Raw genomic sequence first — 24,923 nt, 5'->3', positions numbered from 1 at the left:
TCGACGCATCTACAATTCAAACAAGAGCTTACGACATGTAAACTGCACTTTAACCTTCCGAATACAGATAAATTGAATGACTATGAAACAATGAAATAAAAACCATGACAGTTAATCTGCCGAGTTATTTCTTACCTTTATTGGCCACCGAGACGTACGTTACAGCTCCACATATCTTACATTCCGCTTCAAATTCATTTCTCCCTTTCTTGAAAGTCGGATATTTGCAGGAAAGGACATCAGAAAATGTACACTTTCGTTTAGGCGTAGCCAAATATTTTACGTACTCACTCGGTTAAAAATTACTCACAAATCACACGTGAACTACAGGAAGCCAAGCCAATGCAAAGCTAAGATATGAAACGAAAATTTTAAATAATCGATATATGCATTCGCTTATAATTCGATCAACGATAACATCGACGATCCTGGTGCCACCTACTAACACCGCCTTCGTGCGTGTTTATCAATTTGGCTGTGCCTATAGTTAAAGTATTTAAGATAAGAGCAATAGAACTGGACGAATTGTAAATTTAACTATATTACGATCGACTTTGCGAAAAAGCCGGACACTAAAAATCCACCCGGACCCCGGACCCCGGACAAAGAGCTAAAAAGGAGGACATGTCTGGATTAATCCGGACGTCTGGTCACCCTACGTTTTATACACTGTTACACGCACATAGGCTGATCGATAATGCAAGACAACAGCTTTACCGGCGCATTTCACTTGGACAGCATAGGCTAGCCAGCCGGTCGAACTAACCGGCAATGATGTAATGATGTGACCAGTTGCAAAGAAACAATATAGCTTCGAATGTCATTTAATTTTTAAAGAGAATGAAATAATATTCGGCAAAACTCCATCACTACCGCACGCTTCTTAGGTGACCAAACGGAAACCAAAAACATGCTCTGGTTCTCACCTAACATAGTATTCTAATTACAAACAAGAGTACCGGCCGGTGTGGCCGAGCGGTTCTAGGCGCTACAGTCTGGAACCGCGCGACCGCTGGTTCGAATCCTGCCTCGGGCATGTATGTGTGTGATGTCCTTAGGTTAGTTAAATTTAAGTAGTTCTAAGTTCTAGGGGACTGATGACCTCAGCAGTTAAGTCCCATAGTGCTCAGAGCCATTAGAACAAACAAGAGTGATGAAAATTCCTAACTTAAAAACAGGGTAAATTTTCTGAGCGAGCTAAGTGTTATAGAAAAGTATAGTGTAGAGATTTCACCGTATTGTTGAATACTGAAGCCGCTGACAGTATTAATTACAGTCATCTGGTAATCTCGTAGCTCCTTCCTTATCCAAATCCGAGAAATATATTTCAGTTCTGCAACTGACATCTGCTTCGTCGATAACGAGTCGTTGAGCAACAGAATCCACGAAGCCACTCAGACACCGCACTTTCTCCTGTTCTTTTATGAGGAGCCGTTCTACATCCCCCCCCCCCCCCCCCCCAGCGTTCGGTAGTGACATGCGAAAAAGCTGCGTGCTTAAGATCCCTCGACTTAGCTCATCAGTTCTGTTGGGTTCATATTGTGATGGTACAGCGGCAAATGTAAAAATGCAGCATTTGTATGGTGTACTAGATGCTGTGAAAACGATTGTTTTTCATGGTTCAACGACACTTACCACTCTGGTTCATGTGCGACTACATCTGTGGTGTAAAACAATGGACATAGTCCGAATAAACCTTCGACCATAAATATAATAGACTGGCCCTGACGTCGTTTTCGTGGCTCCAACATCTCTGGGCTAAAGTCACGTGAATGTTGGCAAAACATGGTTGTTTCGTGTTGCGCTTATGGCTGTACTCAGCCCAGCTAGCACTCAAGCTTATTTCAAGGTGGATATTGAGTTTAGGTTCAGTTGAAAATTCAAGATTGAAAAATCAACCTGTTACACAGCTTGTTTCAAGGTGGGTATTGAGTTTAGGTTCAGTTGAAAATTCAAGATTGAAAAATCAACCTGTTACACAGTTTACATCAAGCTGTAAAAATTTAGCTTGAATTAAAATAATTTTCCCAAGCTTGAAATAAACTGTAATTTCCCTGGAAGGCTGTACAGCAGATGCGCGCGCAGCATAGCTTCCATAGACGTCCACGGGAAGCGCCACAAGCGTTTATAAGCCGTGACGTAAGGGTGTTGTCGTGTGTGACGTCATGACGGCGCGGAGTTTGGTTTGAGTGTGGCTGTCTCCAGTTCTGTTTTACCTTATTTTATTTACTTTTCTGAGCCTTGCTATGTTTACGGCCATTTTTACCTTTGTGACGCGCGTTAATGGTTGTGGTTTGTTTTATACTAGAAAACAGTTCGGTACGTTAATGTTACAAACGTTAAATATTACGTAACGTAAAGTTACGTTTACGGCCATTTTACCTTTGTGACGCGCGTTAATGGTTGTGGTTCGTTGACAAGTTTGTTTTATACTAGAAAACAGTTCGGTATGTTAATGTTACAAATGTTAAATATTATGTAACGTAATTAATTAGGTTCAATAAATTCAGATTAATATTTATATAGCTTAAAACAAGCTGTAAATACCAGGCTGTATTCCACGTGTGTAGATACAGCTGGAGCCAAGCTTGATAAGTCAAGCTTGAAATATAGCTTGAACTCTGCCAACTTTGATGTTTATTTCAAGCTAGAATCCAGCTAACAGGCTTGAATATTCCAGATTTGATCAAGCTTATATACTTGAACTTTACAGCTGGAAACAAGTTTGAAACCGGCTTACTGTGCTATCTGGGAGCGTTTTGTCGGGGGAAATGGCATTACATTTCAAGTGTGCTTCTATGATAATGCAGATGCGTTTATTGAAATCTGCTGAAGTGACTTTTATATGTTTTTTACACTTGAAATAGAGTATCACGTAAATTAAAGTGTTGAAAGTGATGCCTGTAAAGTCAGATTCATATTACGTTTTGGAAAGTGTCTGTGATAATTTGGCTACAGAAGTAAGTATAAGTGCTTCTCGTTCCTACTCATAGGTTCCCTAAGGATGAAAACCGAAGACAGCTTTGGATACAGGTCCTGAAACGGAAAAACTTTAAGCCATCTGCACATAGGCGCCTTTTTGTATATACAAGTGAGATTATAGTAAGGTAAGAGCACCTATAGTCGACACATGAAGAGTATTTTTTTCTACCTTCTAATACTATTAAAGAAATGTAGGTTCCAAAATTATTTTCTGAAACTTCAGAGTTTCACCTTTCATCTAAAATATCATTTTTTTCAAACTGATAGTTTAAACTTTTGTAAAAATAGTAGGAACTGAACCTTTGAAGTGCACCTAAAATTGATACTCTAAAATGGACCTGCTCCTAAAGTCGACAATTTTGGGACCTATAGTTGACGTAATTCCCATATCCCATTTTCTTTTATAAGTGACTAGAGCTTAAAACGCGGCGAATCCAATATTTAAAGTTTTGACAGGAGCTCACTCTGTTTAAAAGAATTTTAACGACATTTTACTTTAACTGATAGTTTATAGTAACTTAGTCCCACTGCCCACCAGAGGGGCCTTCGATATATTTTTTAGATTTTATAAATAGTACTATGAACAAATCCAGGTCAAATGTAGTTCTGACATAATTTTTCGCAAATAAAAAAGTAATATTTGTTGGAAGCGTTTGGCAGTCAATTGAGAAATGTGGGTAAAATACGATACAAACACAGGGTGGCAGACCCGCCACGTTTTGCCAACAGTCACGTGGTTTATGTTGGAGCCACACCAGCCCTATAGCTTCTGCACAGCAAGGCCAGTCTACTAGTATCTACGGTCGAAGGAATAAACAGTATTTCATTTTTCATCTTTGTCTTAAAAAGTTAAATTCTTATGTTTTCTTAATTTAAGCAACCTTTGTTAACAATCTTTCCTAAAATTTCGATAATTAAGAATTTATATTTGAAATGAATACAGGAATTTTGCGTGTATGTCATTAGAAACAAGAAGTCGTGCATTTTTCATAAAAATGATCATGAATTCTACAATTATGAGATGAAGGTATTTTCAGTTGAACAAAAAAAAAAAACAAAAGATGCTCAAGGCGAGGTTTGAATCAGCGGTTCATAAAACATGCCAGTTTATCAATCGTTACGCTATCGATTACGCTACACGTCCTACGCACGGGGAAATTCTGCTGTATCCAGCACACTTCAAAACCGATTTTTTCTGTAAATGTATGAAAAACCTTAAGAACAATGTTTTTGTCGGAACTTTTTAACCGCGTTCGGTTCGCGTGTTTTGCCACTGAGCAGGAAACAGCCCTTGCCATTTTCATACTGCATATTAAGAGAGCGACAATCGGAGGACAACAGTATACAAACTATGACTGTAAAACTACGTAGCTAAAGCCTGATTAAGAAAACTGTTGATGACTGTTAATACATTAAAATATCTTAAAGCATTAATTAACATAACTTAATAATAAGATGACTAATACATGAGTAGGACCTACCTCCAAGAGCAGAACAACACCAGCATATCTCTGCTACAGCTTCTGAGCAATCATTGCGTTTGTGTTTGCTTACATCAGGTTTGTTCTTACGATTAACAGAGTGTAGCTGCTATTTTTGTAATTGGCAGTCATTAACATCCTACAAACATGATGCTGCCTGAAGATCTTCACCATTTTCTTCGTCGACCACATTTTTATAAGCATTGTTTAAGAATACTAAAAAATAATAAAAAAGATGAAGCGTTTTGCACGATGCACAAAGAATCAACTGTGGACCACGTTTGCCAGGTCCATGTTACGAAATGTTGCGCAACATTGTACAAGAATTGTCTCATGTCTTCCATTTCAAACGTAAGTCAAAAGTCCTGCGATTTTGTTGCAGAAACGTGTTTTCGGACGAGAAATGTCTCCAGTTGACGATAGACTGTCTAGAAACAATAATCGCTCGGCTTTGTACACTAGTGTGAACAAGGCATACGACAAGGTTGGCGAATGACCTTAAGTGTTCTACATGTGACACTGAGAAACTGTCTTCTTTTGTTAACTAAACTGCTGGATAATGTGAGAGGAAAAGTAACATAGAAGAATTTTCGTGCGAAATGGCTTAATTACAAGCCGATGACTAGCAAGTTATTGAAGATCTAAACGCCTAAGTTTTTGTTTGATTCACTATGTTTCTTATTATGTACACTATATTAATCTGATTTATTAGTTCTGTAATTTAAAAAAAAAATGGTGCACTCATATGAAGCAATAAACATAGTGGCCCATATTAGTGCAATATTATCCTGCAGCTTAATTATTATTTTTATATTTCACATTAAACTAATCGAGTGAGATAGTTTCGACGTGCTCTCGGCACACTTTAACTTTTATGCCTTTTATGGAAATAATATGGATATTTCCAATATTTTGCCATGTAACCGCTCAATAAAGTACGGGGAGATAAGCTGACATCTAGCGGCCGTGTCTGAATTACGGACGCAGTGCCGATTACAGCTCCAAAAACCGCTCGATACGGAGTCGTTTGTCTCTCTTCTCTGAGGTGACGCTTGAACGGATACATCCACTTTGGAAATGGTTAGTTTTTACAGTAAAGACAAATGTTGCATATTTTTCGCTAACAAGGCAGTAACTTCTCTAACTTCCATTTTGCATAGAATGTACTGTATATGCAAGCTTATTGTGCATGCAAAATCTGTTGCATGTAAAATTTGGTATGCGCAAAACTTAATTGAACAATGCATGAATACTGCAGTAATCTGTAGCGTAGTTTTGGAAGTTTGTCTAAGTGTCTCGCAAAAGTGGAACTTTAAGAGTTAACGACAATAAGGGCTCTTGCGTAAGCCATGTTCTGTTAGTTTCAAGTTCCATAGATCATTTGAACGATTCTTTTATCGAAATCAGTTTGCAGGATATGTATACTTCATTAATGCTAACGTTAGTGAACACATTATTTTTAGTCCCACTCATGCGACTACACTAATTTTTTTTAATTTTTTATTTTTGTTTGTACTGACTACCAATTTAAAGTAGAACTTCATCAGATTTAAAACTTGCTTCACTACCTGTCCGACTTTTCCATTATTGAGCAAATGATTAAAAAAAAATGTTTCTGCATATTGAACTCCTTTCTGAATCATTGACAGCTTTAACAATGAGTAATGAGGGGCATTTTTTCCGATAGTGTTGTAGATATTCCCATCAATATTCTCAAATTGTGACAGATTATTTATGACGAGTTTAAGTAGCGAATATATGTACTATGACTGGGCAGTTAAAATGTCTAGTTCCCTGAAGAGGTGCCTGCATTATGTCAATGGGTGAACACCATACATTATTCTTAAAGCTCGCTGCTGTGCAATCAATTCTTTGTTTCTAAGTGACGAGGTACCCCAGATTATTCCTTATGGCATTATTGAGTGGGAATTCGGAAAATATGTCAGGAGATTGATAAGTTTGTTTCAAAGATTACCAGTTACACGAACATCAAAAGCAGTCGAATTCAGTTGTTTGAGAAACTCATTAATATGCTTCATCCAGTTCAAATTTCCATCAATATGTACACCCAAGAATTTGGAGATTTCTAACGCATTTACTGACCCCTGCTCATGTGCTACAACAATTGTTGGTATGACTGGGCGAAATTCAGAGCGAGTCCATTTTCAGTAAAACACTTAAGAATTCCATGAAAAATCATTTGTCAGCTCTACTGTTGCTTTCTCCCCAACTGGATTTATTTTAACCCTAATATCGTCTGCAAGGAGTACAAATTTTGCATCTTAGGAAAACTTTGCCGTGACTAAAACTCAGTTCATTGTTTATTTTCTCATCATTGTAGATGAGTGACGTTACACCATCATGAACGGGTTTCCATTTATTTTACTTAACTGCACATTCTGGTATTAATGTTATACTGTCTTATGCTGCAGCTGATGTTTCAAGACAGCTTGTTATCCGAATTTTTTTATTTGCTTGTTGGTTGGGTTTTCCATATTATCGAAACTTTGAACCATATCCGCAACACACACATTTTCACTGATGTGATAGAAGAGAAAAACGAGATAGGTACCCTCTCTTATCCAGAAAATACAATGCATTTTGGTACTTGTCAACATGACCAAGTGACGAGTCAAAGATAGAATTACCGGCCGGAGTGGACGGCGGTTCTAGGCGCTACAATCTGGAGCCGAGTGACTGCTCCGGTCGCAGGTTCGAATCCTGCCTCGGGCATGGGTGTGTGTGATGTCCTTAGGTTAGTTAGATTTAATTAGTTCTAAGTTCTAGGCAACTGATGACCTCAGAAGTTAAGTCGCATAGTGCTCAGAGCCAATGATAGAATTGGCGACCAGTACGTGAAAGAGGGACTGGCAGAATTCAAGGTACTACACCCATATCCCGTACCAGAGAGTTTGAGAGGTTATTTCCCACTGAAACTTAAAGCAGTGTGTGAAACTTCACTGTTGAGGAGGTTGCTGAGTCATGGATATGCGTATGCGAAAGGGCAAAAATCTGTTGATTGTTGGCAGTTTGAATGTACTGTGAATGATGCTACTCCTCATGCATTATGGGATGTGAAGGATCATCATGTGTGGTCATTGTGTATGCCTTTGGAGCCCCATTCAACAAATTTAATGGCTGAGAGAAGTACTCCTTTGAGGGAACAGGGTGTGACCAACTGCAGATTGTGGCATATGTTGGAATAAATTATGCTTGTTATATGAGTTCCAAGGTCAAGGTTGGGTCATCCCAGCAACTGGTTTTTCTGGTTAGCCGAGTCTTGATCCAGTCCAATTAACAATAGCTTTAGGAGACCCCTAAGTGTTAAGTGTAAGATTTAAAGATATGGCCTCACAGATGAAAGAATTCAAATCATAATGATCATCTGCTCAAGCATTGCAACCAAGTCCCAGAGTTTGAAGCAGCCATAAAAAGGAGTGAAACTTTCGTAACACTGAGAACAGAAATCTGACCAAAACCCAAAATTGAAGTAGTGAAGTTTTTGGGCCAATCAATGTGTATATCGAAATGATAGGCTATTGAGAATCGACGATATTGTATCTGTGACAGTAGACAAGAAACTGAAGTCCACCGAAACAGTTGAAGATGCGATTGAGATCATTTAGGCAAGAAGATTCAGTATTAGTGGTGGGCATAGACATAAAATTGGGGTTTCTATTGACTGCTAGACTCTATGCTAGATGTAAATGAAGATTTTTGGGGAACTTCTACTAGCCAGTGCGTAATATTCCCAAATCAGTCTGTTATCATTGGAAGATACATTAATCGCCCAACAGTGGATTGGGATAATTACAGTTACGCATATGGTGGGTTGAGGAGACAACTACTTAATAATACCATATGCTCTCTCTGAAAAGTATTGTTCAGAAACACATTAATGAAACAATGTGTTAGACAGAACAGATGGTAATAAATAGACCCGACTGCTTTGAGGATGTCCACACTGAATATAGTATTGCCAACTGTAGGTATCAAGAGTATCTTATCTCAAAGAGGAACTTGAAACATTTAACTTTGGACAGGAATTTTTAGAGAACTGTGACTGGTTTGAAAGAATAGTTGACCAAACACTGGATACATACGTACGTGATAGAACTATTCCTGATAGGAAGGGCCCTACATGGTAGACATTCATTGTAAAGAAACCACTACTACTTCGCAACAGGTGTAAAATAAGGCATAGGGCTATAAATAGGCAGTCTCAATGAAACATGTTTGGCCCTTGAAAGAGCGATACATGAAGCATTTAATGACTGCCGTGGTCGAGATTTAACAAATTATCTCTCTTAGTACCAAAAGAAATCTCAGACATGTGTGCATACTGTCACTGGCACCTAAGTTAGTATACAAACAGTAGTGGATGACACAGGAACTGAGGGTAACAAAGCAAAAAACAAGTGCCAAATTCAGTTTTCAATGTTCTTTTAGAAATGAAAACTCAGGAGTAAAGCTGTTGGTACTTCTCATGATGACAGTGCAAAGCTTTATAATAGTATTGGTAGCACATTTAGAAACAGCTGAAATTGAGCAAAGTCTCAAGGCCCAAATGAATTCCTTTCAGATTCTATACAGAATTTGTAGCTGAGTGAATGCCCTCCCCCTCCCATCCCCTCTTAACTTTGATATATTGTAGATCCCTCAAACAACAAAGTGCCCTCAGTGGTTGGAAGAAAGTTCAAGTAACACCCATCTGTTAGAAGGATAGCAGAAATGAGCCACAAAACAACTGTTCACTATCACATCCATCTGTTGCAAAATCTTACAACATACTCTTGAACACATTCAAGACAAGGACAGTGGAATGTGGGCAAACTGAATCATGTGATCTGAGGAGATTAGATTAGGAATAATACACTCAATTTTGTAAATCAGTTTTACTACTTAACTGGTGAGGGATAAAGTAGAGAATGTAAAACACAGACTTGCAGCAGCAAGAAAGACATTTCTGAAAAAAAGAAATATTTTAATAGCTAATATAAATTTCAAGTGTTAAGAAGTCTTTTCTGAAAGCTTTTGTTTGAAGGGTAGCTCTGTATGGAAGGGAAATGTGCACAATAAGCAGAAGCTTTTGAAAAGTGATGTTTTAGAAAAATGTTGATAATTTGGTGGGTAGAGCCAATAACTATTGATGAGCTACAGAGAATTGAGGAGAAAAGAGCATTATGGCAGTACTTAACAAGTACCAGGGATTGTTTACTATAACTCATTTTGTGGCACCATGTACTAACCAATTTACTAGTGGACTGGAGTGTGAAAAATAAAACTGAAACAAGAGAAGAAAGTTTGAGCCAGTAAACACGTTCAAGTAGATATGGGGTGCACCAGTTCTGCACAGATGAAGAGGCTTGTACAGAACACATGAGGAGCTGTATAAAAAAACAGAGTGTGGACAGAAGACCATAACATCAACATTCTGAATGCAAACAAAATGAAAAATTTCACTCTGAATGATCACCTTCATACTAATCATCATGGGTTCTAATTCGCAGTCATGTGGTTACAGTATTTCTTGATTTCCAGACAGCATTTGACTCACTACCACGCCAGCATTAATTAAGGAAATACATTAATTTGAGATATCAAACAAAATTTGTGACTGGATTTGTTGATAGGAAGAATGCATCATATTAAGTTGGATAATGTTATCACTGACAGAAGTAGAAGTAATGTCAGGCATGTCCTAGTGAAGTGTGTTGGAATCCTTCCAGCTCATGTCACATATTAATGACCTGATAGATGATGTTAATGTTTTGCAGAAAGTGTAGTTATCTGTCAGGAATACTATCAGAAGAGACTACAGAATACCCAGTCAGACCTTGGTAATGTTTTCAAAGTGTTATGAAGAGTGGCAACCTGCTCTAAATGTTCAGAAAAGTGGAATTGTGCATTTCACAAAGCAGAGAAATGTAGTGTCCAGTGTGTGCATTATCAGTGGGCTACAATAGGAATTAGCCTACTAGTACTTACAGGCCTATCTGGGTGTAAAAATTTGTGAGGATATGAAAAGGAATGATTGTACAGGTTCAGTCAGGTTCAGTCAGAGGTCAAGCGAGTGGCAGATTTTGGTTCAAGTGTGGGATGCATGGAAAACACTGTCAGTCTACAAAGATGATAGCTTACAAAACAATTGTGCCCTGTATCATAAAATATTATTAGATGATAGCTTACAAAACAAATGTGCCCTGCATCATAAAATATTATTCTAGTCTGTGGGACACATTCACTTCTGTTACACAACCATTGCTTGATGCCTTAGACTGTGTTGTATCTACTGAAGCCTTTTTGAGCTGGGTTACACCACAAGTTGCTTTCTTCCCATTTGCTGTCCAAATAGCACATCTTATCTTCTACTCTTAGTGTCATATTTTCTAATCTGATTCCCTCAGTACAACATGTTCTAATTTCCGGAATGAAGTTTGGAAGGTAGGCAACAAGATACTGGAGAACTGAAGCTGTGAGGACATGGCCCGAGTCGTGCTTGGGTAGCTGTCAGTAGAGCACTTGCCCACAAAAGACACAGGTCTCGAGTTCAAGTTTCAGTCCAGCATACATTTTTAATCTGCCATGAGGTTTCATGGTTTTATTTGACTACGTTCCTTCATCCAAGTTTTACTACTATTGATGTTCATCTTATAACATATTTTCAAGGCACCACTCATTCAATTCAACTGATACTTCTAGTTCTTTGCTGTTTTTGTCAGAATTACAGCTTCAGCAGTAATCATTAAAGCTTTTCATTTTTCTTCCCTGAACACTGATTCATTTACATTCATTTCCAAATTTCATCCATGGTTACCAATACTGCTTGCTCAATGTACGGATTGAATAATAAGGGTTATATGCTTCTACCCTGTGTCACTCCCTGCTCATTTACTGCCTCCTGTTACAATTTTTCAACGCTCAGGACTGCTTTGTGTAGAAATTGTAGTTAATCTTTTATCTCTCTCTATTTATCTCTGAAACTTCAGAATTTTATATGTAGCATGACTTCATTGTCAAACTCTTTTAAATCTTCAAATTCTATAAGTATTCATTTGTTTTTCTTCAACCTGTCTTCAGCAGTAATGCTTTGGATCAGTTTTGCTTCTGTGATTTCCTTATTTCTTCCAGACTAGCTATTTTCTGTATGTATTTTGTGTCAGTAATTTGTAACTACAGCTTACTAAACTGATGGTCCAGTAATACACCTATTGGTACCTGCCTTCTTCGTAACTGGGACTGTTACATTCTTCTTACAGTCTGGGGATATTTCACTTGTCTCATACATCCTTTATACTGGCTGGAATAGCGTTGTCATGATTGGTTCTCCATAGGCTCTTAAATTCTGACAGAGTGTTGTCTACTCCAGGTGCCTTGTTTCAACTTAGGTCTTTCATTCACCTGCCAAATAATTCTCACAGTATCGTCACTTTTGGATGTATTCCTTCCTGTTTCAGCTTTCCCTTCCTTTGTTTGTACTGGCTTCTCATTAGCTATCTTGATGTTCATGTGGGTACTTCTCCTATTTCGAAGGTTTATTTAATGTTCCTGTACATGGTATCCATCTTTCTTAAGCTTTTTCAGCTATGTATTTCTGTGTTAGCACTTTGTAGTTTTTTGTTTTGAAATTCCTGTCAAATTCTTTTTTAGGAGTGTGTATTTCATTTTGCCTATTTCATTTGTTGCATCTTTAAATTTTCTCCTTTGACCAGTCAAATATAATGTATCCTGTGTGTCCGTAGAATTTGTGCTGGCCCTTTCTTTGTAACTGTTTGATCCTCTCCTACTGTCACTATTTCATCTAGCAAGGCTACTCATAGCTTTTGTGTTGTATTCCTTCCTCCCATTTCAAATAGACGTAATCTAATTCTCTCTTTTTACAGTCAGTCAAGCTCAGATTGTTTCAACTTATCCATGTCATATCATCTTAATTTCCTACCTTTCTTCAATGTGTTAAGATTTAGTCTATGTTTTGCAATCAAAATACTGTAGTTACAGTCCACATCTGCTCCTGCAGATGTTTTGCAGTTTGAAACTGGAGTTTTAAGTCTCACATTACATGATGGCTTGATAGTCTGAAACCTACAAATGTCTTTAGGCCTTTTCCATGTATACTACTTTCTTCCATTATTTTTAAATGCATTGTTTACAGTGGTTAAATTAAGCTCTGTACAAAATTCTAGCAGTTACTTTCCTTGTTTGTTTCTTACTCCTGATTCATGTCCTAAAATTCCGTCATTATGTTACAGGCCATTGTTGTTGATGTGGTCTTCAGTCCTGAGACTGGTTTGATGCTGCTCTCCATGCTACTCTATCCTGTGCAAGCTTCTTCATCTCCCAGTACCTACTGCAACCTATATCCTTCTGAATCTGTTCAGTGTATTCATCTCTTGGTCTCCCTCTACAATTTTTACCCTCCGCGCTGCCCTCCAATACTAAATTGGGGATCCCTTGATGCCTCAGAATATGTCCTACCAACTGGTCCCTTCTTCTAGTCAAGTTGTGCCACAAATTTCTCTTCTCCCCAATTCTATTCAATACCTCCTCATTAGTTATGTGATCTACTCATCTAACCTTCAGCATTCTTCTGTAGCTCGACATTTCGAAAGCTTCTATTCTCTTCTTGTCCAAACTATTTACTGTCCATGTTTCACTTCCATACATAGCTACACTCCATACAAATACTTTCAGAAATGACTTCCAGACACTTAAATCTATACTCGATGTTAACAAATTTCTCTTCTTCAGAAACACTTTCCTTGCCATTGCCAGTCTACATTTTATATCCTCTCTACTTCGACCATCATCAATTATTTTGCTCCCCAAATAGCAAAACTCCTTTACTACTTTAAGTGTCTCATTTCCTAATCTAATTCCCTCTCAGTATCACCTGATTTAATTCGACTACATTCCATTATCCTCGTTTTGCTATTGTTGATGTTCATCTTATATCCTCCTTTCAAGACACTGTCCATTCCGTTCAGCTGCTCTTCCAGATCCTTTGCTGTCTCTGACAGAATTACAATGTCTTCGGTGAACCTCAAAGTTTTAATTTCTTCTCCATTGATTTTAATTCCTACGAATTTTTCTTTTGTTTACTTTACTGCTTGCTCAATATACAGATTGAATAACATCGGGGAGAGGCTACAACCCTGTCTCACTCCCTTCCCAACCACTGCTTCCCTTTCATGCCCCTCGACTCTTATAACTGCCGTCTGGTTTCTGTACAAATTGTAAATAGCCTTTTGCCCCCTGTATTTTACACCTGCCACCTTCAAAATTTGAAACAAAGTATTCCAGTCAACATTGTCCAAAAGCTTTCTCTAAGTCTACAAATGCTAGAAACGTAGGGTTGCCTTTCCTTAATCTATTTTCTAAGATAAGTCGTAGGGTCAGTATTGCCTCACTTGTTCCAACATTTCTACGGAATCCAAACTGATCTTCCCCGAGGTCGACTTCTACCAGTTTTTCCATTCATCTGTAAAGAATTCGCGTTAATATTTTGCAACCGTGACTTATTAAACTGATAGTTCAGTAATTTTCACATCTGTCAACCCCTGCTTTCTTTGGGATTGGAATTATTATATTCTTCTTGAAGTCTGAGGGCATTTCGCCTGTCTCATACATCTTGCTCACCAGATGGTAGAGTTTTGTCCATGCTGGCTCTCCCAAGGCTATCAGTAGTTCTAATGGAACGCTGTCTACTCCCGGGGCCTTGTTTCGTCTTCGGTCTTTCAGTGCTCTGTCAAACTTTTCACACAGTATCATATCTCCCATTTCATCTTCATCTACATCCTTTTCCATTTCCATAATCACAGTTAAATTTTCAACTCCTTTAATGTACTGAATACTTTGTTTCATTTCATCTTTCCTTTTCTATTCAATCTCTTCATAATCAGCACATGTAGAAGTCATGTATACTGTGGTGGATTGTGGCTTTGTGTATATATTGCCTCTGATATTGGTACAATATGCTGCTCATGGTAGTTCAAATTTATGTTTTCTTATTCATTATTAAACCTACTCCTGCTGAACCCCAAATAATTTTTCTCTTTACACTCACTTTGCCAATTTTTTGTTAGGTTGACAATATAAATTGTTAATATGTTTAGCTAGACACCTATATCAGGTAAACTGGAATTATGTTTAAAATTTTCAGTTCTGTTTATTGGCATTATGCAGCAGTGATATCTCTGTTTATGCTTCTTCAGAAACCTGCATCCATATTTCCCATTTCTTCTAGAGCAGACTCTCAAGTTTTGTGTAAAAGGGCTTTCATTTTTAAGATTCCATACCTCAGTTGATACATACAGAACCCTTATAGGATCACTTTGTTGTATGTGTCTGTCTGTCTGACTGTTCAGAACGGTTTTTTCCAGGAATAAATAGATGTATCAAGTTGAAATTTACATCACATACTAAGGTCTGTTGTCCTTTGGCAGTTGGGTAGTCTTACGCTGCTAAATCAATGAAACAAAAGGATGCCGTCATTTGTGAAGTATTTTGATACTTCCAAACTCACACATCAGAACCCTGTAGGGGTCTCCCCCTTGATATAGAATCATGTAATTCGGCAAGAAGAAAGGTTTCAAAGTGCAACTAAAGGGAAAAAATCTGATATCTGTTATTTTATAATTATATTATATGATTAAAATATTTCTTTTATCATTTCTTACCTGACTTTAAACTTGAAATTAAAACATTTTGAAAAGTCTTGGGGTCTAGGGACCGATGTCTTGCCATTATGAATGTTGATAACAGGCAAAAATCATCAAGATTCTCAATTCCTGGAATGGATGAACTGTCTCTGTACATAAGTTTGTGAGTGTGAGAGTCCTTCTCACACCAGCCTTTTTTTTTTTAATTGTGTCTCAATATGGATCATTTTCTAGGGTTCTTGTTCCCTTCTCATTCTCCTCTTCTCACCTCCATACAAAATACAAACAGAAGCACATAATGTGTGTACCCTATTGCTCCACCCAGGTTTGTTTTTAAGAAGTAAAGGCAGTTACTATTAACAACTGAAACTTGTCCCAGTCAGAAGAGCAGCTGTTTGCTGAATTTGCTCTTAAATATATCCCTTTCTTAATACTAAGCTGTTCTGTCAAGTTCTACACTTTAAAAATTGTATATGCTGTACAATAACACTGAACCCACTGTTTCTCAGTATAATCAGTTACGAAGTGTTAGAGAAAGGGAGATCTGTTAACAAATGGCATGTTGGATTATGCCTTGGGTTCTTCAGCCAACATTTCTTGAATGATTTTTCCGACTTTTTTGCTTCTGTCAAATAAAACAAAAAACAAATTTCTCCTTCGAATGCAGGCTAGAATTCCCCATCCACCGATCTAAAACTTTTTGCCTACTTTCTTGTAGTGTATGCTTTGTTTGCAGTTTGTTCTTTGTAATTTGTCTTCAGTTATATTTTTCTTACAGGAGAATGTTCAAGAAAAACATGAAAGTCCTGCATATAATGAAACTGAAATCCATCATTATGAAACTGACTACAGTAATGAAGAAACTGAAATCAGTCATGATGAAACTGAAATCAGTGAAGAGCCAGTAAGTAACACTAATATGAGAAATTATGTTTGTTAACTCCTGGAGAATATATAAGCAACAATAAGTAATTTTATCAAGAAAGGAGAAAGAATAAATTACCTGATATCTTCAGCTCTTTAGTTACCCAAACATTTTTCAGCAACTTCATCCAATATCATTGTGTGTAAAGCTTTATTGTCTTTAAATGTGGCACAATTTTCTCTAGTTCTATTTTAAGACTAAAAGCTATAATACCTTTTAAGTGGTTGTCACTTTTAAGTACCTTACTTAAGTCTTGAAGTCAACAGGGTTCCATTTTGTACATTTGTGGTTCCTTTTTTGTGTTTAGGCAGTGGTTTAACCTTTTTTTGTGATGTGACCACTATTTGATTTCATCAGTCTGCAGTGACAGTGCATCCTTCCAGTCTTTTACTTTAGCCCAGTCTTGGAGCTTTCATGGCATAGAGTGAAGTCACATTAGCTACTTCTGCCAGAATCCTTGCACTTGTAAATATGTGTGGCACGTGAGACAAATCATATGACTTACTGCTCTGTAGATGGAATTGGAAACATTTGGTGTTAGATCCAGATTAAATCTTTGCACTGAAATTTGTCTAAATAATGATCACTGGCCTGTATTTCTTGCAAGGCATGATTTAACTTGTTGTTGCTACAAAGCAATAATTAAAATCCCGTTAGCTATGTAAACACTCGTAAGATTCCGAGATCTGACCGCTGGACTGGAATATGCATACTGTTAACAGTTCAATATACTAGCTCCAGCTGGCTTCTCAAAAAATATGAAAAAATCTCCTCAACAACAAAATAGGAACATTGTTCAAAACACTGGCTCAAAACACACACTCCAAGATATCCATGTAAACAAATGAAATTTATTTTCTTGAGTTAAGTCTTGCCGAGTCTGCTTTGCTCAGTGGATTCTGCCTCTAGCCAGCTAATGGCTCCACACTCTAAGGTGCCTCTTCTCTTGAGGACCTGCATACTCGCCACAAGGGCTAACATACCTAGAATAACTGGAAAAAGGTACACAAAATTGCACTCGTGCACATGTTCAAGCACTCCAGATTCTTGTAGTCTTCCCATATATGCAAAATAACTGTGTTGAGCACAAAGAGTTAGCAACTCTGGATTTTTTAAAATTACCAACTCCACTGTACAGAGTCCACAACTTGCCAACTCAGCTGTGTGAGAGCTGCCAGTGGACTTCTTCAATTTAGTGAGCTCTCAAACACTCAAAAAAAAAAAAAAACTATTGCAACATTGAGGTCTTTCAGCTAATCAGAATCAGGAGCTGTATTATAGACATTTCAATTGGTTTTTTTTTTTTTTTTTTTTTTTTGCGAGCACTAAAAGAACTTTCTGACAGTGTCTTCAGATGTTCCTATCGAATGGGGGTTGGTAACTGCCAGCCATTATGGGAAATCACAAACTAGCCGTGCAGGCCCCAGCACAAACCATTTATGAGAATTAGGGATTGATCAGTGTGCCATCTGCAGGCTGGAGGAAACCTTCACCCGGATAGTGGCTCTGGTGTCCGCACACACTGTAGCCATCTGAAAGCACAATAGTGAGGGCAAGTTCTGTGTTACGCACCTTTTCTTGTGAACTCCACATTGTCAGTTAATAAAATCCTGAATAGAAGAAATGGATCTGCACTACACATTTGTAAGTCATTTATGGGACTGTAATCTGGCCTGGTAATCTTATGGCCGTACAACCTAGAAGTACTGAAGATGATATAGACACAGCAGTTGTTTAGTATGAACCACTCAGAGATGTGAATGATTGAAGGTTCTGTTGCTGCTAATCATCACATAGTGATCCAAGATTTTTGTCCACTAAATGTGACGCCCATTCCTCCATCTCAGGTGTGCAAACTGAGTGAGGCTGCCCACTATTTACTACTTGGGGTGCCAGTGAGCTTGTGACCATAAGGAAATTGAACATTTGCTGTAATAGCATGTTGGTTTGTTTTCCAACACATTGATATTTTTCAGTGTAAAGGGTGTGGGCCTGCAGAGTGCTTTCTTTTGCTGAGCCATAGAAAAATATCATCTTTATCTATGTACATAGTCTGAAAGCCATCGTATGTTGGCTGAAGATACCTTGCACCACTTCTAGTCATTTTCCTTCCTGGGCCACTTGCAAATAGACCGAGGAAGATATGATTGACTGTATGCCTCCATGTGAGCCCTAATTTCTCTTATCTTCATGTTCCTTCTGTGAAATGTAAACTGGTGGCAGTATAATTATTCTCCCCAATCATCTTCAAATACTGATCCTCTATATTTTCTCATTAGTGTTCCATGAAAAAAAATTTTGCCTTCCCGCTTGAGATTTTCCATTTAGTTCCCAAAGTACCTTCCTATTAGAATTCAAAATTATTCACACAGCTTTAATTTGATAACCTCTTCGTAACATCTTACTTGTGCATGGATCGAACTTACTAGTAACAAATCTAACAGCCTGCCTGTGAAATGCTCTGATGCCTTTGTTTAACTTGACCCAGTGGAGATTCCAAACTATTGATCACTACTCAAGAATCGGTCACATTAGTGTTGTATATGTTGTTTCCTTTACAGACGAAACACACTTCCCAAAAATTCTCCCAATAAATTGAAGTCGACAGTTCCCCTTCACTACTACACTCATTACACGCTCTTTCCATTTATTATCACTTTTTTTTTTTACATTTAGAGCTAGCTGCCATTCATCAAATCAACTAGACATTTTGTCTTAGTTATCTTGTATCACCTAACAGTCACTCAACAAAAACACCATTCCATACACCACAGCATCATCAGCTAAAAGTCGCAGATTGCTTCTCATCCTGTCCATCAGTGATGATACTCTTCATACTGATGAACACTTGCAGTTGAGGACAACACACTGGGTTTTATTATTTAAGAAATCTTCAAGCTACTCGTTCATGTACCTTTGTTACCAGTCTGCAGTGGGGTACCGTGTGAAATGCTTTTTGGAAATCGAGTAATATGAACTCTGCCTGTTGCCCTTCATTTGTGGTTCGCAGGGTGATATGTGAGAAAAAGACAAGCTCAGCTAATCAGATGCAATACTTTCTAAATCCATGCTGATTTGTGGACATAAAATAATCTGTCTCAAAGAAATTGAGTCTATTCCAGCGTATAATATACTAAAGAATTCAACAGCAAACCAATGTTAAGAATATTGGTCTGTAATTTTGTGGGTCCTTTCTTGTATCCTACTTATATATTAGAGTCACCCACACGGTTTCCCAGTCACTAGTGATATTGCCATGGAAAAGAGATTTGCGATAAGTGCAAGCTAGGCAAGATACCAGTGCCCTAGAGTACTCTTTGGGATTCCACCCAGACCTGGCAGCATATTGGTTATCAATTCTTGCTTGTCAATTCTGGCACTGGTTTCTCGATGCATATTACTTTGTCCTCCATATGGGGGTCTGTAAGATGGTCAAACAATGGTATGTTTGTATGATTCTGTATGAAAAATTTCTCACACAAAATTTAAAATTTCAGCTTTCCATTTACTATCTTCTATGGTCACACCAAACAGGTCACATAATTACGAGATAGAACCTGTCAGCCAATTGACAATTTTATGTAGGACCAGAATTGTCTCGGGTTCTTGGCAAAATCTTTTATCAGTGGTAGCTGTTATATCCTTCATGCATTGATCGTTTCTTAGAGGCACAAATCTCTATTGACTCATCTCTGTCGTCATTTGCACATTCTCTTTTGACCCAAGAATGCAACAGTCTTCCCTTTCTCAGCATATCCTGAATATTATTGTTAAGCTACTGTGGATGTTTTCTATCCGTAATCAACTTATCCAGCACATATTTCTCAAGAGTGTGATTAACAATCCATTTTACCTCTGCCCATGAGTGCTCTACGCTAATCACACTGGAACTAAATGATGTCCATTCATTGTGTAAGTGGGATACTAACAACTGCTTTTATGCTCTTTCTTGCAAAACTACTCACCAAGTGTTGTTTGTTGGATTTATTAATTGTGGTAATCATTATTGCTGTGATAATATGGTCACTATCCCTGCCTCTATACTGACACTGTTGATATGGTTAGGCCTGTTTGTACCTACAATGTCTAAAATATTTCCAATGCTTGTGAGCTGTCAAACTAGTTGCTGAAGATAATTTTTTGAAAATGTGTTCATAAGTACTTTACAGGACTGCCTGTCTATATCCTCTGCAGCAAATCCATGGATGTCCCAGTCTCTACTCAGAAGTCTAGTCCCCTCCAACTATTGTTGCATGATATGGGTATTTACTTGCTACTGACAAGGTGATGCCACGATTTTAGGATCACAGATTTCCTTGAAACGCTGCACACCTTTAGTAGACCATTGAAACAATATTTGCCTTTACAAATGTCTGCTTGTGTCTGTGTATGTGTGGATGGATATGTGTGTGGGTGCAAGTGTATACCTGTCCTTTTTCCCCCTAAGGTAAGTCTTTCCGCTCCCGGGATTGGAATGACTCCTTACCCTCTCCCTTAAAACCCATATCCTTTTGTCTTTCCTTCTCCTTCCCTCTTTCCTGACGAGGCAACCGTTGGTTGCGAAAGCTAGAATTTTGTGTGTATGTTTGTGTTTGTTTGTGTGTCTATCGACCTGCCAGCGCTTTTGTTTGGTAAGTCTCATCATCTTTCTTTTTAAATATATATATATATATAACTTCACTGTCTCATGCAAATATGACCTCAGTAGAGACAACATTTTGTCAACTGTTAATAAACATTCATCCTGTTCCTCCTTTGTCATCTAATCTGTCTTTCAGGCATACATTCGATGATTTCTTAAATATTCCCAAACTTTCTACTTCAGTTTCAGCCAGGTCTTGATCCTGAGAAAAAATTGAGTGTGACAAATTTCCTGGAGGGCAGTAAATTCGATAACTTAGTTACAAATACTTTGACAATTTAGTGTTAATATTTTAACAGTCATAGTGTTCTTACTCTGCATTTGTATGTAGGAACACTGCAGTAACAATTAACAATTCAGGACGCATGTGGAGGAACTCTGTCTCTTATCTCAGGGTAGACCACTCTGTCTGTCTCTCCAGGAGACTAATTTCCATCAATCGTATGCCCGTGAGCTACGAGGCTATATCCTACCCAAAAAGGACAACCTGAGTGGAGAGAGAGCTAGAGAAGGCATAGGTATTTTCATCAGTACTGACTACCACTCCTCACCACTCTCTCTTACAGCGACTTTGCAAGCCGTTGCCATATCAGTGCATGTGTGTCATCCATTGATGATTTGTTCCCTTTACTTACCCCCACATGATGTGCTCAATGAAGAGACCCCAACCAACCTTATCATACAGCTCCCCCACCACTTCATCGTCTGTGGTGATCTTGTTGTTGTTGTTGTTGTTGTTGTTGTTGTCTTCAGTCCTGAGACTAGTTTGATGCAGCTCTCCGTGCTACTCTATCCTGTGCAAGCTTCTTCATCTCCCAGTACTTACTGCAACCTACATCCTTCAGGATCTGCTTAGTGTATTCATCTCTTGGTCTCCCTCTACGATTTTTACCCTCCACGCTGCCCTCCAATGCTAAATTTGTGATCCCTTGATGCCTCAGAACATGTCCTACCAACCGGTCCCTTCTTCTTGTCAAGTTGTGCCACAAACTTCTCTTGTCCCCAATTCTATTCAGTACCTCCTCATTAGTTATGTGATCTACCCATCTAATCTTCAGCATTCTTCTGTAACACTGCATTTTGAAAGCTTCTATTCTCTTCTTGTCCAAACTATTTATCGTCCATGTTTCATTTCCATACATGGCTACACTCCATACAAATACTTTCAGAAACGACTTCCTGACACTTCAATCTGTACTGGATGTTAACAAATTTCTCTTGTTCAGAAATGCTTTCCTTGCCATTGCCAGTCTACATTTTATAACCTCTCTACTTCGACCATCATCAGTTATTTTGCTCCCCGAGTAGGAAAACTCCTTTACTACTTTAAGTGTCTCATTTCCTAATCTAATTCCCTCAGCATCACCCGACTTAATTCGACTACATTCCATTATCCTCGTTTTGATTTTGTTGATGTTCATCTTATATCCTCCTCTCAAGACACCGGTGATCTTAATGCACACAATGTGCTTTAGGGCTCTGCAACTACCTGTCCCAGGGGTAGAGCAATTCATAGGCTTCTCATGTTTCGTGCAAGTACTTGCTAAATACAGGATAGAGCACACATTTCTGCATAGCAACTGAGTCATTCATTGACATTGATCTCTCACTTAGTACTCCAGTTCTTGCTCACACTGCTCAATGGGAAGTGGTGGACAACTTGCATGGAAGTGATCACTTTCTGATCTGGGTTCATCTGCCAGATGGAGTGCAACCGAAAAGGAAACTGCCATGATGCATACTTGGTAGAGCAGACTGGAGACTTTATGGCTAGTTGGCCCAGTTTGAACATTGTGGCAGTGTCGAGGCATGGGTGGATCATAATACCAAAGTTATCCACCACGCCACAGCAGCATCCATTCCACAGGCCATGGGACAAAAGAAGAGGCAACCTGTCCCTTTGTGGAGTGACAAAATGCTGCTCTACAAGCAGGTTTAGGTGTGCAGCTCCACGTAGGTTCAAGGTTTGGTAGCCTTTTGTGTGGCTAGTGCAAAGTGTCGCTGAAGAGAGAGCAAGAAGAGGTTGTGCCAACAGTACCTGAACACCATTAATCATTCCTCAAAGAGTTGTGTTGTGTGGGTGACAATCAGTAGAATTTGTGGGGGTGGAGGGAGGTGTCCCATGACTGCTGTAATGGGGAACGACACTCTCCAAACCATTCCACAGGACATTGCCGAAACCGTGGCAACCTGTTTTGCCACAGTTACTGCAACTGCCAGTCAGGATTCAGGTTTCCAGTGCCATAGAGTGGTTGCTGAGAGGCATAGTATGGACTTCTGGTCCACCACTGATGAAGATTACAACTGCCCATTTTCGATGTGGGAGCTGGATTCTGCATTGTCTGCAGCTTGTGACACGTCCCCTGGCCATAACAGAATCCATTATAGTACACTGCGGCACCTCAGAAGGTACACTTTTTAATAATGTTTGGGCACTGGGTCAGTTTCCTGACTCATGGCATGAGGCAATTTTAATTCCTTTCTTAAAACCTGTGAAAAACCGCACATCCCCGAGTAGTTACTGTAGTGTTGTCCTCACTAGCTGTGTGGGGAAGATCTTGGAGTGGATGGTCAACCGCCACCTTTTCTCTATCTTAGAATCCAGGCACCCCCTTAGTCGCTCTCAATGTGGGGTCAGGAAGAACCACTCCACCTTTGATGTCCTGGTCCTACTGGAGGTGACTATACAACAGGTTTTCCTATGCCGACATCACCTTCTAGGTATATTTTTTCACGTTAAGGTCTACGATACTACTTGGAGGCATCCTATCCTCGAGCAGCTTCACAAATGGAGTTTTAGTTGTTGCCTTCCCGTTTTTATTCAGTCCTTCCTCTCACCGCGATATTTTAGATACTGAGTTGGTGATGTCCTGTCTGATTGATTTGAGCAGAAGAACGGTGTCCCTCAAGATAGAGTTTAAAGTGTGAGTGTCTTTTTTGTGGATGACTTCTCTGTGTTTTCCTTTTCTTCCAGCCTCGCAACGACAACATGTCAGTTGCTACTAACTCTTCGATGTTTGGATGAATGGGTGCAGAAGAGTGGTTTTAAGTTTTTCATTGAGAAGTCTGTATGTGTTCTTTTTAACTGTTCTCATTTCATTTTAAACTTTCCTGAGTTGAGGTTGAGGGACACTTTCCTTACTTTCAAAGACATAGTGAGGAGGTTTCTGGGCCTCATACTTAACTGTAAGCTAATGTCATTACCACATCTTTCGGACCTGAAAAAACGGTCACTTAAGTATTTTAAAATGTCTTAGCCACAGTACATGGGGAAGAAACAGGACTTGTCTGCTCCAGTTTCACAGGGCATTTATATGATCTCAGCTCGATGATGGGTGCATGCTGTATGGGTCAGCAAGACCCTCATATTTAAAGATGCTGGACGTGGTGCACCATGAAGGGATTCGGTTGGTCACTGTTCTGAATAGAACAAGCCCCCGTATCATGCCTCTGTGCTGAGGTTGGTGAACTGCTGCTTAGCATCAGGCTATGGCTACTTAGGGGTGCACCAAGTGTATAAAACACCATCCACATTATACACACCCATCTACCATACCGTTGCTCAGCCTCCACCGGTAAAGCTTTTTCGTAACCGGCAACAGGCAACGAGCCTCTATGGGATTCGTGCATAAGATTGCCTTCTAGAGATGGGTGTGGCTGGTCTTCATGTTCTACATTGCAGTTGGAGCAGATTTCCACTTTGGCTTCTCCGGAGGCCCAGATTTATTTTAGACTTGACCAATTTTAATTAAAAGATTGTATGTCAGATTTTACACTTCAATCTCTGTTTTTTAATGTTTTAGATACGCATCGTAGTTTCACCGTAGTGTACACTGATGGCTCCAAACAAGGGAATTCCCTTGGTTGCTCTGTCGCCTTCCTGGAAACTATACCATTTTCTCAGCAGAGCTCCATTTGATCCTGAAGGCACTGGAGCAGATGCGTTGTATCCGGGGCAAATGGTTTCTCAACTGCTCCGATTCCCTTAGTGTCTCACAATCGTTACAGAACCTCTACCCAGCTGAGAAGTTCATATGTCTGATAATAACCACCTGTACTTGCTCCAACAGCAGGGTAAGCAGATATCATTCTGCTGGGTGCCAGGTGACATAGGGGTATGAGGAGATGAGCAGGCTGATCGAGCTGCCGAGGAGGCCTGCCGAAATCAGGATGTGCCACAGTGTCCTATTCCCTTGCAGGCTGTCTTTTCTGCACTACACAGGAAGTTGTGGGAT

The 24,923-nt window shown here is 39.0% G+C and overlaps 1 protein-coding gene across 1 annotated transcript in view; it reads left to right on the top strand.

Annotated features, from left to right (window-relative positions):
- LOC126106682 (uncharacterized) overlaps positions 1-24,923 on the top strand; it is a 379,708-nt gene that overhangs the window by 40,641 nt on the left and 314,144 nt on the right. The window contains exon 2 of the mRNA XM_049913049.1: positions 15,900-16,025. Within this exon, the coding sequence (XP_049769006.1) occupies positions 15,900-16,025 (126 nt within the window). The remainder of the gene's footprint in view (positions 1-15,899; positions 16,026-24,923) is intronic.

Source organism: Schistocerca cancellata, chromosome 10, assembly GCF_023864275.1.
Source record: "Schistocerca cancellata isolate TAMUIC-IGC-003103 chromosome 10, iqSchCanc2.1, whole genome shotgun sequence".
In the NCBI taxonomy this organism is placed as follows: Eukaryota; Metazoa; Arthropoda; class Insecta; order Orthoptera; family Acrididae; genus Schistocerca; species Schistocerca cancellata.
This window is presented reverse-complemented; position numbering and strand designations above follow the sequence as displayed.